Source organism: Dinoponera quadriceps, unplaced genomic scaffold (genome assembly GCF_001313825.1).
Source record: "Dinoponera quadriceps isolate SergipeBrazil2010 unplaced genomic scaffold, ASM131382v1 scaffold848, whole genome shotgun sequence".
Taxonomy (NCBI): domain Eukaryota; kingdom Metazoa; phylum Arthropoda; class Insecta; order Hymenoptera; family Formicidae; genus Dinoponera; species Dinoponera quadriceps.
This window is the reverse complement of record NW_014555128.1, coordinates 354,385-367,635: the sequence shown is the minus strand read 5'-3', so window position 1 is coordinate 367,635 and position 13,251 is coordinate 354,385. Positions and strand designations below refer to the sequence as shown.

Below are 13,251 nucleotides of genomic sequence, written 5' to 3'. Positions count from 1 at the left end.
AAAAGCTAAGAATAGGTTCAGTTGCAACTCTAATAATATTATGTACTCCTACTTTGAATCTGATATCTTACTCTCTAAATTTCTTGGAATGAAATTTCACTCGGAAATTAGACAATCGTGTTACTCGGAGTCGGACGAATTTTCATTCATACAAAATGAATTCTACACTCTGGACTCGTCGAGTGAATAATTTCACTCGAAATTGAGAGTAAATCCGATATATTCCACCGTCATAGGAACACATCCACTCTAATCGATTGAAATATTCACTCGTATGGAGTCAAAATCCACTCTAAGCTTAAGTGAAACATGCAGAATACTCTTGCAATTTCGAGTGGCAGTATTTTCACTATCGCTTCGAGTAAAGATACTTTTCACTCGTTTTGAATGAGACTCCGAGAAATTCAGATGATAAAAGTAGCATCAAAATTTCGACTAAACCGTGCGAACCGTCGTGTCCGCGCACGTGTGTGTATGTATTCGCGGAGTTTCCTGCGAGTTTTTCCGACACGCGCGCATAGAAAATACCGGCGACGGCGTGCACTTTCACTAGTCTCTGATCGAGTCACGCGAGATTCGTGCACTTGATTTCGTCATGCGGTTATAGCTTTGCAGGCGCCTCGATGTCTTCCCCGACGATCGATTGACGTGCGCCATGCTCGTATGTATCTACGGATAACCCGCGTTCTCGCGATCGTGACGACGGTGGAAGCGTGCGGTTAAAGACCGGCTGTGGTGTCTGGTCCTCCTACCTGCGCTACGCTTGCATATAGGGTGTTTCCGTCTAATTCGTTCCTTCAACGTTTTACATTAAAACGTTAACGGTGAACGGCTGCTTTGTGAATTGCCGAGTCGACCTAACTATCGAAATCACAAGGATACGATGTTTCTTGGCGCGTGACGTGCTTCGTTGACTCGAGTTTCTTTACCTCGAACGGTTCATGGATGTGAGAAAGAGAACTGGTGCGTTAATCGAAAGGGCGAAGCTACCGAGAAGCGTAAAGGGTCAACAGTAGATAAACCAAGTAGAATGTTCCCAGCGCGTGCATCAACGCGTGAAACTTGATATCGCGGCAAAGTGCGACGCATTTGAAACTATTAAAAGCGATAGATTATAAATTAATGTCAATACAACGTACGTCGCATACATTTTTCAGTCGTTTCTTATATTCATGGGGGGGTGGTCACTCGGAGACACCTTGTATGTTTGCGTGTCTCTGCGTGTCCCTTGCGCCGGCTACTTTGTGTGACCCTGGGGTGCGTTGCATGTCGTCGTCGTCGTCGTCGACGACGTCGACGTCGTCCAGTCCACCCGTTCAATTGCCTCTCTTGCCAAGAATGGAGAAAATTATTCCCCTCAATTCCACGCAATTTAAAGGAATTAAGCGATCGCAACCCGCAAGTAACCGCGCGCTGTAACTCCTGAACCTTTTCCTTGTCCTTGTGCCTGCGAGCCTTTTCAGGCCCGCCAAATAAGACCGAATCATCGAGCGGTGGTTACCCCGGTTCCCACGGCGCAATCCTTGCAAGAATCGAGAGAACGGAGCTATGTCTTCCTCAGTTTCGGCTGGAAGCTACCTAATCTATTTTACGAGTCAGCATCGTTCTCTCGCGATCATGATGTTAACGTCAAATTAAGGGACGTTGAGGGATATTGGGGGGTTAAACTAGTAAATTTCTGTCTTCCGCTAAAATTGTACGTTATCTACGTTATCGTACATCGAAAAAGAAAGCGGGTCGACAAAAATGGCGATCATCGTTCAAAGACTATTGTATTCGCTGAACCAAATACGCGTTAGTGCAGTAATATGTTGCGCTGATATAGTTATTGACCAAATCGCAATCGTTGAATCAATTGATAATTCATTACAGCAGTTGTGTAATTCGTTCAATAGACTGGATTAGGGGTAGTACTATTGGACATATTCGAAACTTCGACACTTCGATATAATTCGAATATCTGAATGTTTAAATTTTCATACTACAAAATATCATTATTCGAATATAATGTGCTGAAAGTTTAGAAATTCGAAGTTTCAGGGACGAAGCTGGGAATTTCTAGCCTTAAATCAAACGTTGTGTTTTGAAAAGATTTGGTTCCTTTAATCAAAATTTCATTGGTTCTACCGCCTTTTTTTTTCCAAGTATAACAATACGTATAATCGATCGCCCCATCGCTGGTTATTGTTCGCCGTCACGTTATGTTGACTCATCATTCGCTTTACTACGTATTATACACGCATTCATAGACCGGGTGCCCCGAGAGGGACGAAGGGGGTTAACGACGACACGCAGAAATTCTGCCGGCGGCCGGAACGGACCGTTTTTCTCGCGGCGATCGCAGCTCATGGGGCCGGACGGCGCGCGTACTCGGAGCGGAAGGAGCGGAAACGACCCTAAGTATGACAAATTGTGAAAGTAATGGACGGTAATGTGTGTCTTACGGTGAATGGGAGCGTCTCGCGTGACGCGATCGGCTGTAAATCACGCGCGTTATCTGTGGCAACAACAAACGACGACAATACCAAACGGCGCGGCGCGTCGTCGCGGCCGGCATTTCATTATGCTAAATCAGAGAGCTGGTCGGTCTCCCACCGCCGTCGTCGCATTATCTTTGTGGGTCGGAATTTGTTTTCGTCCAGTTGTGCTTTATTACGTTTAACTGTCGCGCTCAACGAGTTTGCATTAGCGGCTGATACAGCCGGCCGGTCGCGACGTCGTCGGCGTTCCGCCCCAGCGACGCTTAAACGTCGTCCTAACGACGGCCATTCGCACTTGCTCTTCATGACGAGACATTGTTCCGACATACGGGAATTTCGTGCTCTACGAAACGACGTCTACGCCGAGCTGTCATTTCACGTTTAAGATAACATCAGAACTGCTCTTCCGTCCGCTGTTTCTCCAGCCCGATAATTACACCGTTATCCGCGAATGCTGACTTACATCCGCGTTACAATCACGTTAGACCGAGCAGACCGAAGTCGTGTGTTACTTTGGTAACACGACGGGATGAGCGAAGAAGACCCAGCGTAATTTTGTACCGCCGCATTTTGACCGAGACGCTCGCGGGCGCATCAATCGCGACTGCTGCTTTCGTGCGCGCAGTTTTCACGTCGCTTTTTAACGTCGCTAATTTTAAACCCCGACGGGAGGTTTTCTCACGTCGCGCCTTGAACGGACGACATGTACGCGCGGATAAGCGTGCAGCCCCGCGAATATCCCGCCGGCGGTGGAGACGGGATTTAATGGAATCGCGTTTAATCCGCGCGCGTGCGAGGACGCAACAACGGCACTCGGATTGGCGTCCTCGGACGCTCGTGTACACGTACCTGTCAATAAGTCGCGCAATAGAATCATCCCGTGCCGTGTTTCTACTCGTTTCAACTGGATTCGATTCGTCGTCCTCCGCGTGCGGTTATCCGGCCCAGCCTCGGTAAAATGATGCGCGCGAGTCGCGCGATTTCCACGTATCGCGTTTATTAAAAGCGCGAAGAACAAACCGGCGCGTGTCCGGCACGGATCTATGTGACGTATCGATCTGGATTCGAGACTCTTAGCGAGTGTGCGTGTCGTTCCTATCGCGCCCGCGAAGCGGATCGGAATTCGCTCGCGCTTCGACGCCTCGCCGGATTATTTCCAATTCCATTGTCGAAGTCGCATCGGTGTCATTCAATCCTGCACTATGGCTTCGACGGGAGAATTCTCTGAATACGTTTTTTTATTTTTATGTTTTTTTTTTTTTTTTTTTAAGAAGATAACGAGTACACGGAAAAATTAATTTAATTGTCATAACCAGATTAGGTGGAGCTAATTAAATAATTTGGTTACTGCATGTTCAACGAATTGTTTGGTTACTCCGATCAAAATATTTAGTTTCTTAATGAAAATGAGAAGAAAGCAATTCCTACTGGAGGTCAAACTTTTCAGATACTGCAGTCTAGCTTAGACCTTACCTACCGAGAAACACTGTTCCACATAAGTTCACTTTGAACTCACTTTTACCGATAAAAGTGCCTTAATCAGGAATTACATCAGGAATTACATTTAAATACAATTGATACATTAGGTTAGACGCAAATAAAAAAAATGTTACATCATCAACACCATAATGTGTGTATCAAATATTTTTGTGCCAGTTGAAGAAATAAAATTTTCAGTACAACGCGACGTGTTCATTATTTACATCGTTACGTATATCGTTACGAGGACCTGCTTGCTGTGACTGTATATCGTCCTCGGACTGCGAACTTCCTTCGTTGGTTTATCGGCGATACGCGAGCTATCGTTCGCGTCAGTTGCAGCCACGACCGCATCTAATTACACGTAGCGGGTTGACAAGTTGAAGGAAACTGCATTTCATTCTATCGGATGATTCATTCGCCCGACCTATTCGTCGTCGCAAATGATGAATGATTTATTCCGCCTCTGTTTCCTTCTACGGTTCTTTTCGTAGCTCTCGTTCGCTTTCGTGGTTATTTAGGTGCGCGACGCGCGCTNGGGGGGGGGGGGAACAACGAGCGTTCGCCGAAGCGCGATGAAAAAATAACAGCGACACGATAAAGTCCGCTCGGGCATTTCCGATACGTTCGTCAGCCTTGGACAAAATTTCATCGAGTTCGCAATGATTCATCGCCGGCGCTCGTTACTCTAGGAAATTACGTGGTGTATCGCCGGTAGTCGATAAGAATTTATGCGACGTATCTCGCGACACGATCCTGCGCAACATGGTGCAACCGCACCGACGGCGTTCTGCGACGGCGGTGCATTGGAAATAAAGTATTAGCAACCCGGCTCAATACGCGTCAGTAACAAACTGTACCAACCGGAAACCGAGTGTATTGCACTTTCGCGAGTTCGCTCGGAATAAATGGAACGCGCGCGCTGGCGAAGTGAACGCGCTCTTGCATTACCGTCCCGTCGAATTCATCGAATTCTCCTCATGGTGGTGCTTGCGAAATTTCACTAAACTTATTATCGAATGCGTTCTCCCGACGTTGTTCCATTGTGCCGAGCGTTACATCGAATTTTCCGGCCGTCGCACGCGTACAAGTCCACCTAGACGCGTCGGCATACAAATTGCCGTTTTTTCAGTTCGGCGAAATTAGACGGCGGGCTCCGGTCGAGACGAACGAACGAACGGACGTAACGCCACGAACTTTCAGCTCGGAGACGCGACGGCCGTAAATATTTCCCAATGTCGATGACTAACGTCGCGGTCGGCGGCGAGGAGGTGCCGTCGCGCGTTGCGTGCGACGCCAGGCATCGGTCTAGGCGTCGCGGCGCCTTCGCCTTCGTACCCTTATGTCAGTTGGGTCGGTTGTTAGGCAGGTAGGTAGACGGGGAGGCAAGGCGCAGGTAACTACACGTGTATTTATGCGAGCTCGTTGCCATGTGAGGCGTTCTATTTCAGCCCCCCCTGTCACTCCCAGGCGAACGAACGCCGCTTTCACGCGCGTACACGCGGTGTAACGTGAAAACATTGGATTTTTTAATTGAGAACGCCCCCCCCCCTCCCTCTCTTGTGTTATTATAGCATTAGGTTTCGTCGAAAACCATCAGCAGCCGGTCGACCGACCGTCCATCCGTTCATTCGTCCCGTGAGATTGAGATCGAAAGGAAACCCTCGGCGACACATAGTAGCGGGATCGGGAATGGTAATTTTCGACGAGTGTAACCTCGCGTCGCTGTTACGCTGATGACGGTTAATGACGGCTATTATTATAATACTGCCAGCAGCGGCTAATAAACGCGAGCGGGGTGTCGAAATTCAAAACATCGACGGTGCGCTTCGATGCGTCGTCGACGCCCATTAGAGTTATCGCAATGTGTATTTCATGGCTTTGGATTTGTTTCTTAAACCTGTTCCACGATAAGTTGCTTGTCAGAGTTGGAGCGCAGCCAACGGTTCGATGAGAGAATTTATTTCTCGAAAATGAGTCCTTTCATGTAACAATATTAACAGGTTTCTTGCTTAACTCTCTAATGGCGAGGTGGATTTTTAACGTATCCAGGAAGATGGGATCGGTTCACTTTTCATGTAATCGATGTATACAAAATGGGTAAAAGAAAGAAATAATAATAATATGAACAAATTTCTTGAGAAGAGAAACAGCGCGGGCACGCTGCAAAATGAACGAAGATGTGGGGTCAATCTGACCTCACTTTACCATTGGAGAGTTAACAGACCTCCTTAGCTGGAACTTTTCCTAACTTGATACACGTTAATCGCCAACGCTTAACGGAGATATTTCTTTTTGTCCTTTGCAGCGGCTTGAACTTCCAAGATTTGATGGCCAGACAAGGAGCGATTGATTCGCCCCCGAAAACTCCGTTCATCATGGGTTCGGAGTGCGCGGGCGACATCGAGCAAGTCGGCGAAGGAGTCGAGAACTTTAAGGTGAGTGTAACTTTTAATGAATCTGATTACCTGTGCGCAAACTCAAATTGTAAACAAGTTCGTTGCTCCAAGTTCCGCGCATTCGGAATCTTATTATAAGACATAAATCTTATTATAAGACATAAACTGTATCGACAAATCGCATTGTCAACTTACACACACACACACACATTGTTATTTCTCTGTGTTCTCTATTGAGAGCCAAACAAGATCGATAGTTGCTTCATAAATAATTCCTGATATCGCGACGATTAATCAACGAGCTGATAATTTCCAAATGCGCGCGACACTGGTAGATTTGTTTGCGTCTAGAACTTTAGCGTCTGGAAATACGCGTAATCGAATTACACGTACCCTCACGATTTCAACTGAGTAAAATTTCCCACGAGCTAGGCAGCAGCTAGCGGCAGGTAGAAAGCTCTCTCTCTCTCTGTTCGGCGAATGCTGTCTGGTAGTAACGCGCTAATCCAATTCACTCGGGACGATGGAGCCGCTTTTCACTTATTAAAATAGTGGTAGCCCTCGTATCGATTTTCAGGTTTGACGTCACTCAGCCCAACGTCGAGTTATTTCGAAAGCTCTCGAAACGCGTTTCCACGGCCGAATTAGTGCTATCGATAAAACACTGTGGCTTTCCTTATTTTCATCGATCATGCTCGCTCCCTCTTATTAAACGTTTATCTTCGTGTCAGAAGGAAAATTAGAGCTCCCGTCTTGCCAAGTGCGATTAAGCGGGATTACGGGAGATCACTCGTTCGCTCGCGTTATCGCGTTCATTAACACACTCGCATCACGCCCGAAGGAGCGTCAGGATCCTCGCCCTGTAGCTCCGCGGAATTTGCTCGCGTCTCCACCGGCCGGCGCCGCGTTGCAAGTTCGTACGCTTAGGGTGGTCTATTTTCGCGACTCGCGAAACTCTTTTCGAGGTCACAAGGAGGCAGGCGAGCTCTCGAAGCGTTTAGGGGGTCAGATATCCGAGTAGCACGTGCAAACTGTCTGTCTCGTTAGAAAGAGAGCGGCAAAAGATAAGAGGGAGAAAAATGCGTTCCCTCCGGGTCTAAGGGAACGGTAGCTCTCGTCCTTGCCCCGATTGCCAAGACGAATGCGCTGCGGGGGAGAAAGTCTAATTTGATAAGGAAGATCACCTTCTTTGGGGAAGCGAGGTATAAAATCACGTGATCCTTTACTCGCCGATGATCCTGTAATCGCATAACTGGTGGTATCTCCTGAAAAAAATTAAGAGAGAAGGAAGGAAAAGAGTAAAGGATTAAAAAAAAAAGGGAGGAAAAAGAAGCTCTGAGAGATGAGTTGAAAATTCGTGTTCTCGAGTTGAAATTTCTTTCCTTCGCGTTATCAAATGGCCGGTCTTCTTCGCTAACGATGGCATTTTTGCTTTGTTTTTAACAGGTGGGCGATAGGGTGGTCGCCCTTCCCGATCATAAAGCGTGGGCAGAGCTCGTGGCTGTACCGGCGACGTCTGTTTTCGCGCTACCACCTGGGATGAGCTACCTAGACGCGGCAGCCATCACCATGAACTACACCGTGGCTTACATTTTGCTCTTCGAGTTGGCCAATCTCACACCCGGCAAGAGCCTGCTGCTTCACAGCTCCGGCGGCGGTGTGGTAAGTCAGCGCAATTGTTTCTTTCTTATTTGCGTTTCCGTCAGAGAGGAGAATATACGAGCGAGCGAGCGTGCGCAGAGAGTATCGCTCTCTCTTCCTCTCTCTCTCTCTTTCTCCGGAAAGATACGGCCGAGATGATGAATTGGACTTTTTAATTGCACCCTCGCTTTCACTCTCGTATCCTTTATCACGACACACTCGACGTGTTGCGATACGCTTATGAACGTATCGTGATTGTTATATTCGATTATACACGCGCTGCGCTGTTACTTCCCTTTCTTTTATTTTTACAACCGTCTTTGTGTTATAAACGAATGAGTGCATTTCGGCGCTAAAGATAGTATCATTACGCGCTTGATTCATTGAGCCTTTTAATTGCGCACTTTCCTTAGTTATAATCATTATTACTGAGAGTTCCGCGCGCATTTTGGTATGTGTATGTGTGTGCATAATATTGTAATTATTATCTTCAGCCATGCGTGATGTTGGTTCGCAGCGTGCGATATTAATAGTCGTTCCAATTCGCGCTTGTATTAAACGCGCGATATTATTATCCTCGCGTCATATCAATTAATTTCGTTGTGCGCGTGATTGTATTAATTTTCATGGCACAATGATCGGCACGATAATGATCTCGAATGCAAGCGGTTTATCGCTTACGATCGCGAGCACGCGGGCGATGAAGTTCTTTCAACGCCGGGAAGGTGTTTAAGCGATGGTAATGCGAAGAGAAGCACCCTCATAAGTTTGGGCAGCTCCGCCATGTGCATAAACGCGTTAATGTCTCGAAGAGATGTGCCGCTCGTAAACGCAAACAGTGAGCGTCTTCAAAGCGCCTCACGGCGTTTTGAGTCCAATAAGTAGCGGTATTACGATCACAGCGGATCTGAATCGGGTAACGAGGTATTAGCACTGTGCTTCCATACGGGAAACCGCACAGAGATGTGTACCGCTCATAAGTGAAGTACCGGCACTTGCTAGATTTTTCCCTTGAACCCGTTACGCCTACGTCTTAGCGCGTGGTTAACGGGTATTTGTCTTTTACGACGCAGTGTCGAATAGAGAAAAAGAGGAAGAGAAGGGAGGAGAAAGGAACGGTAGAGTTCACCGCGAGGGTCCCACCCTGAATAAAAAATCTCGTGAAATAAATATTTGAGCGCTACTTCCTCCTCTGTGTGCGCACCGAAATAAAAGCGTCCCGTGTTCGTGCCGCGCGTTACCGAAGTCGTCAAATTTGCCAGGCGTGTGTGCATAGCCGGAGAGACCGGGCTTTAAATCCCTCCAGCGAGGCCGAGACATTAGGTATCAATGTGGTTCAAATGCTGAACGATGAATATGAAATTTCAACATTTGAACCCCATAGATATCATAAAAGCGACGGCGCGCGGATCAACGGCGAGAGGCGGGAGGTGCGGAGGACATGGTCTCGAGAAGCGCCAAGGAGATATTTCCGGATTCCTTGGTCATGGGGGTGGTTTCTCTCTCGACTCGTCGGCGGACGACGAGGCGAAGAAGGAGAAGAAGAAGAAGGAGGTAGAACCGTCGGGATCAATACGGCTCAACAGGTTACACCCGAAGCCAACTACTGGCGAACCACCCTCGCGCCAGCCACCTCCTCCCCCGCCCGGACGGTTGAGACGAAAGGCGAAATCTACGGGGGATGCTGGCGCGGATCGTGTGCGGGGTATGAGGGTTGCCAGGCAACCTTTCGCTCTCTCATCGACCACCGTCATGGGCCGCGCCCGTCTGAGACCATACCGCCCCCGCCACCACCACCACCACCACTATCGCCACCACCACCGCCGCCGCCGCCGCCACTATCACCGGCACGTTACCACCACGTGGTGGCCTTAAGCTTCTTTCACACCGCGTCGGCACCGTGCGCCACGTGTGCGAACAGCGACAGCCGGTAGACGCCCTGCTGCGGTTACGATGTTTTATGGAAGCGCTTAATTAAAGGCGACTTCCGAGAACTTTATGTCGAGTGGTCGAAGACGTTTTCTCGCAAAGTGCCGAGATAATTGAACGTAGTAGTTGCGCGCCCGAAGGAAGCCACTTAAGGTCTAAGTACGAGGTGCACTTAGGGAGAGATCTTTCTTGCACGATTGCAATAAGTTATATTATGGTGGATCGCCGGGATGAGAGCGCGTTATCGAACGGAACGGTATCGCCGTTAGGTGTCTCGCCATTTTCTCCCGTTTGTTACATCTTCCTCGTAGCGATTATCACCTTCGGAGATTTTGCATGTAAAAATATACCCTCGCGGCCTCGGCTTTAACCGCGTTGCTATGAGCCCTGCTCTGCTCTTCTCGGCACCGCACTTTATTGCACACTGTGTCTGTACTTAAAATAGAGAAAGACGAGATAAAAGAAGCGCAGGAAACGTGGCCAAAAACACCGGGCTTCATATGTCGCTTAGGGCGGCTACAATTTTGGAACGTTATTATACCGGGATTAATGGCTGCTTTCAGTTTAAACGTTTCTTCATTTCTTCTCTTCCTCTCCTCCCTTCTCCATCTTTCTGTAGTCCTACGTCCTTTTTTTGAACTCACTTTTATCGATAAAAGTGCCTCTAAAAGTGGCTTAAGAATCTGATTGGCTGAGAAGCCACATTTAAGACATTTTTATCGATAAAAGAGAGTTTGGAATGCAAATTCCAGCCACACAAAAGACAAAGAATCAGTTGAACGGGAAAGTTTAAAGCTGAATTACACCAGAAAAATCGATCATATTAGCGTAACGTTACTGCCCGGTCGAACTGTCATATAAATAATAGTAAATGACAATCGAGCATTCTCGTCGAACGAGTGAACACTTTTGCTGACTTTATACTCGCACGGAGGCGCTCAATGTATCCATCTCCACCAGGAATATAAGAGCTCCGTGCGCGCGCGATGAGTAACGCGCTTCGCTGTTCATAAAGAAGAGCGGAGAGACAGAACGGAGAAAAAAAGAGATACGACGCGATCCGTCTGAGAGATTCAAGGGGAGAGAAAGAGGGAAAGTCCGACGTGATCAGAAAGCGCTATTTTTCACGTCGAGTGCTCTCCTCTCCCAGGCGCTTTTCTGCTCTACGTGACCGGCTTCCTCGGCGTTCTTCTCGCGCGGCTAATGCGCGAAGAATCGGCCGCAAAAGTGTCCGGTTTTCGCGCGAACGCGGTTTTTCCTCCCTTCGCGGAGAGCCGCGGCCCATTGTTGTCGCGGAGTATGAATTATCACCTCTACGCTCTCCATACGCGCTTCTTATTCCCCGAGCGTAACGGACGAGGGATGAACGCACCGGCGACATTATTCATCGAGTCTTGCGCGTGGATCGGTTAATATTAATTAAGTCATTGTGTTCGCGAAGAAAGAAGTCTCTCCACTCCGGTCGCTCCGGTCAACTCAACGTCATCGACGAGGCTGCAACACGTTGCATTAATCGCGCTGTAAATCGTACCTTAAGAGGATCTCACACGTAATTTTTTTATTTTCTCTTTCCGTCTCTCTCTCTCTCTCTCTCTCTCTTTATATCGTGTAATCATCTTTAGTTTCATGAATATATATGAGCGCGTGATAATGACGAAAACGATCGGGGTTTTTCGAAGGCGCTGCTGCTGCGGCGACGGTAATTACTGAAAAGTTGAAATATACTCAGCGTTTTTTCTCACCTGCGTCATTTTCACACGCGTCTTTCGTGATACGTACAATTTGTTGCGGCTACTTAAGAATTCTGGGTCGTCTGTTTTCTCTTTGTTTCTCTCCTCCTTCTACCCATCTCTCTGCCCCCCCCCCCTCTCTCTCGCTCACTCTTTCTCACTACTCGTCATTTTTTTCTCATTTATGTTCTTCCTCGAGCCCGGAGGAACATCGCCGGTCGCGCTGGGTATCGAATTCTCTCGACCAGGAGGCGGAGAGAAATGGAAAGCAACGAAGGCGATTCTCGGAAATAATGTATGCCGCTTCTGTTGAAAATCTCGGGCGACTACAGCATGCGGCTCGTTCTTTTTCTCCTCTCTTAATCCCGTCTCATCCTTGCTCCGGGGCGTAGCATTACGGGCGCGCCGTAGTCCGCACGACGCGACGAGTGTTCGGCGGGAGTGTAGCTAGATTTTCTCGGCAAAAAGTAGGCTCGCATCGTGAAAGGACGGACGAGAAGTGGCGGTACACACTTTTTAGCGTACAGCTCGCATATATCATACCTCTGTTTTTAGCGGAGCGCTGAGAATCGAAAACATTATTTCTCCTTTTGCCTAATCTAGGGTCAGGCGGTGGTCCAGCTCGCGAAAACCGTGAAGGACGTGACCATCTTCGGTGTCTGCAGCAAATCCAAGCATGAAGCACTGAAAGCCGCCGGAACCATCGATTATCTTTTGGAGCGCGGCACGGACTACAGCAACGAAGTCCGAAAGTACGTAAGCGATGTCGCGCGTGATCGCTGGAAAATCTGGAGAACTTGACGAATTTGTAACATGCGAGTCTCCTGTGATCTTTCAGAATTTCCCCCGAAGGCGTGGACATAGTCTTAGATTGTCTGTGTGGCGAGGAATGTAACAAGGGCTACGCCCTCTTGAAACCGATGGGCAAGTACATCCTTTATGGATCCAGCAACGTCGTCACCGGGGAAACCAAGAGCTTCTTCTCCGCAGCGCGATCAGTACGTTGTAATTTCAGTTTTCAACCGATCAATTTTTCGAGTTTATCGACGTTTTGTACGTTTCGATATCTTCTTCTCGGGTCGTTGATTTCTCTGAAAATCCTTTCGTCAGATCTTTCCTCGATGATACTAATGCAACGCTGTGTTATTTGATACTTCCAGTGGTGGCAAGTCGACAAAGTGTCGCCTATAAAGCTGTTTGACGAGAACAAGACATTGTCTGGATTGAATCTGCGCCACTTGATGTACCAGCACGGCAGCCACGCGTTTGTACGACGAGCAGTGAATCAAGTGTACACATTGTGGAGCGAGGGCAAGATTAAGCCGATGGTAGACTCGACGTGGGCGCTGGAGGATGTGCCCGAAGCCATGCAAAAAATGCACGATCGTAAGAATATCGGTAAGATCGTTCTGGATCCGAGTCTGGAGCCAAAGCCCAAACCAGCTACACCGGCTAAAGGCAAGGCGAAGGACAAGAAGGCCGCGAATCAGGAAGAGAAGAAAGCGTCTAGCGTAGAATCGGAGGAGGGGGAGAAGAAGAAGGAACCGGAATTGACAAATGGCACCTCCGAAGACAAATCTGATAGCGGTAAGG

The 13,251-nt window shown here is 48.1% G+C and overlaps 1 protein-coding gene across 1 annotated transcript in view; it reads left to right on the top strand.

Moving 5' to 3' along the window:
- Positions 1–13,251, top strand: part of LOC106743022 (synaptic vesicle membrane protein VAT-1 homolog-like) — a 31,357-nt gene that overhangs the window by 13,500 nt on the left and 4,606 nt on the right. The window contains exons 2-6 of the mRNA XM_014616480.1: positions 6,268–6,397; positions 7,805–8,020; positions 12,262–12,410; positions 12,497–12,656; positions 12,819–13,245. Of these exons, the coding sequence (XP_014471966.1) occupies positions 6,268–6,397; positions 7,805–8,020; positions 12,262–12,410; positions 12,497–12,656; positions 12,819–13,245 (1,082 nt within the window). The remainder of the gene's footprint in view (positions 1–6,267; positions 6,398–7,804; positions 8,021–12,261; positions 12,411–12,496; positions 12,657–12,818; positions 13,246–13,251) is intronic.